The sequence below is a fragment of the Fonticula alba genome (genome assembly GCF_000388065.1).
Source record: "Fonticula alba strain ATCC 38817 unplaced genomic scaffold supercont2.2, whole genome shotgun sequence".
Taxonomy (NCBI): domain Eukaryota; order Rotosphaerida; family Fonticulaceae; genus Fonticula; species Fonticula alba.
Window position 1 is genome coordinate 1,819,231 of NW_009242972.1, and position 1,451 is coordinate 1,820,681.

At 75.9% G+C, this 1,451-nt stretch overlaps 1 protein-coding gene across 1 annotated transcript in view; it reads left to right on the forward strand.

The window, feature by feature from the left end:
- Positions 1-700: 700 nt before the first annotated feature.
- Positions 701-1,451, forward strand: part of H696_01410 (hypothetical protein) — a gene marked incomplete at both ends in the record, with an annotated part of 4,593 nt that continues 3,842 nt past the window's right edge. The window contains one exon of the mRNA XM_009495306.1: positions 701-1,396. Within this exon, the coding sequence (XP_009493581.1) occupies positions 701-1,396 (696 nt within the window). The remainder of the gene's footprint in view (positions 1,397-1,451) is intronic.

Sequence of the window (1,451 nt, forward strand, 5' to 3'; positions counted from 1 at the left end):
GGGGGGCGGCGTCCGCGCGAAGGGTGCGCCTTCAAGACCCTGGGGCGCCGCCGGGGGCGGCCAAAAAATAACAACGCCTGTTTCCGGGGCCCGGCAGGCGGTTGGCGGATGGCCCCCATCGCCCGCAACTGGGTAGGCCTTGCTGGTGGGCAGCCCGGGCGCGCGCGCGCGCGTTTCTCAGGCGTCGCCGGCGAAAGTGAGCGGGCTGGCCTCTCCGCAGGTGCGTGGGTCTGTGCACACGCGTTTCGCCCCCCCCCCCCCCCGCGGGAGGGCCTCATTTTGGCGCTGGGGCGCGCGCACGCGCGCGCGCGGGTGGTGCATGGAGTCCGGGCGGCCGCCAGCCGCGACCCTCTTTTTCTCGCTCGCACGGCCCATCTGTCCCCCGGCCGGTGGGGCCGGCGCGCGGCCAGCGCGGGAATGCGCGCGCTCCCGCCCCCCTCCAGCCCGTCGCACGGCGTGCGGCGTCAGTCGCCCCCCGCCCCCACTTCCCGGTCCGGCGACGGGAGCAGGGGAAGCAGCGGGGGGGGGGGGGGGGGGGGATGATCCCGGCCCTGCCTCGGCTTGCCCCCCCCCCCCCCCCCCCGCCCCCGAGGCCCGGCCGCCAGTGGGGGAATCTCAGCCCGCGCGCGCCGGCGCTCGGCCCCGGGGCAGAGATAAAAGTCCACCTCTCCCCCACGCCCGGCCCATGGGTCTTCCCCTCATGACCCCTCCCTCCCCGCCCCTCCACCCCCCACCCGCTGCACCCCCCCTGCCCCCGCCCTTCGTCGTGAGGTCCCACAACGTCAGTATCAACGCCGCCCCCGAGGACGGCCGCCACCTGCTCTCCAGTGAGTACGACGATTGGCACTCTTCTTCCGACATCCCCACCGGTAGCTCGTCGGCAGCCACCTCGCCGCTCCCGCCGCACATGAGCCCCAGCTCATCGCCGCCGCCGCCGGCGCCCGTCGAGGGCGCGATGCCGGTCCCGGTGTCCCCCCGGCCGCAGGGGTCCGGCGACCCGATGGCCGGGTCGCCGCCCTTCCCTGTTGCGTCGCCCGCCTCGCGCGGGCATCCCCACATCCCGATGAGCACCCTGTCCCCGCCGCCGGAAGCCGCCGCCGGCGATCCGGTGCCGCAGGTGGCCGGGTTCCCCATGCCGGCCGACGGCCCGGCCGATCAGCCGGCCGCCCCCCTGTCCACCACCAACCAGCTGCTGCAGTACCACCACTCGATGCTGGTCATGCGCGATCGCCTGGACCGCGAGGAGGAGCGCGTCCTGCAGAGCCTCGATGCCGCGGCCCTCGAGGATGACACCCGCCTGCCGGATCCCTTCGTGCCGAACCCCGTGGCCCTGGAGGCCCTGCACAACCTGCCCTCCCCCGGGCCTCTCTCCGGCGGCCGGTCTCGGTCTTCCAGCGTGCGTGGCCCCATCTCCCCAGCCCCTGTCCTTTCGCTGCCCGCCCGCCCCGCCC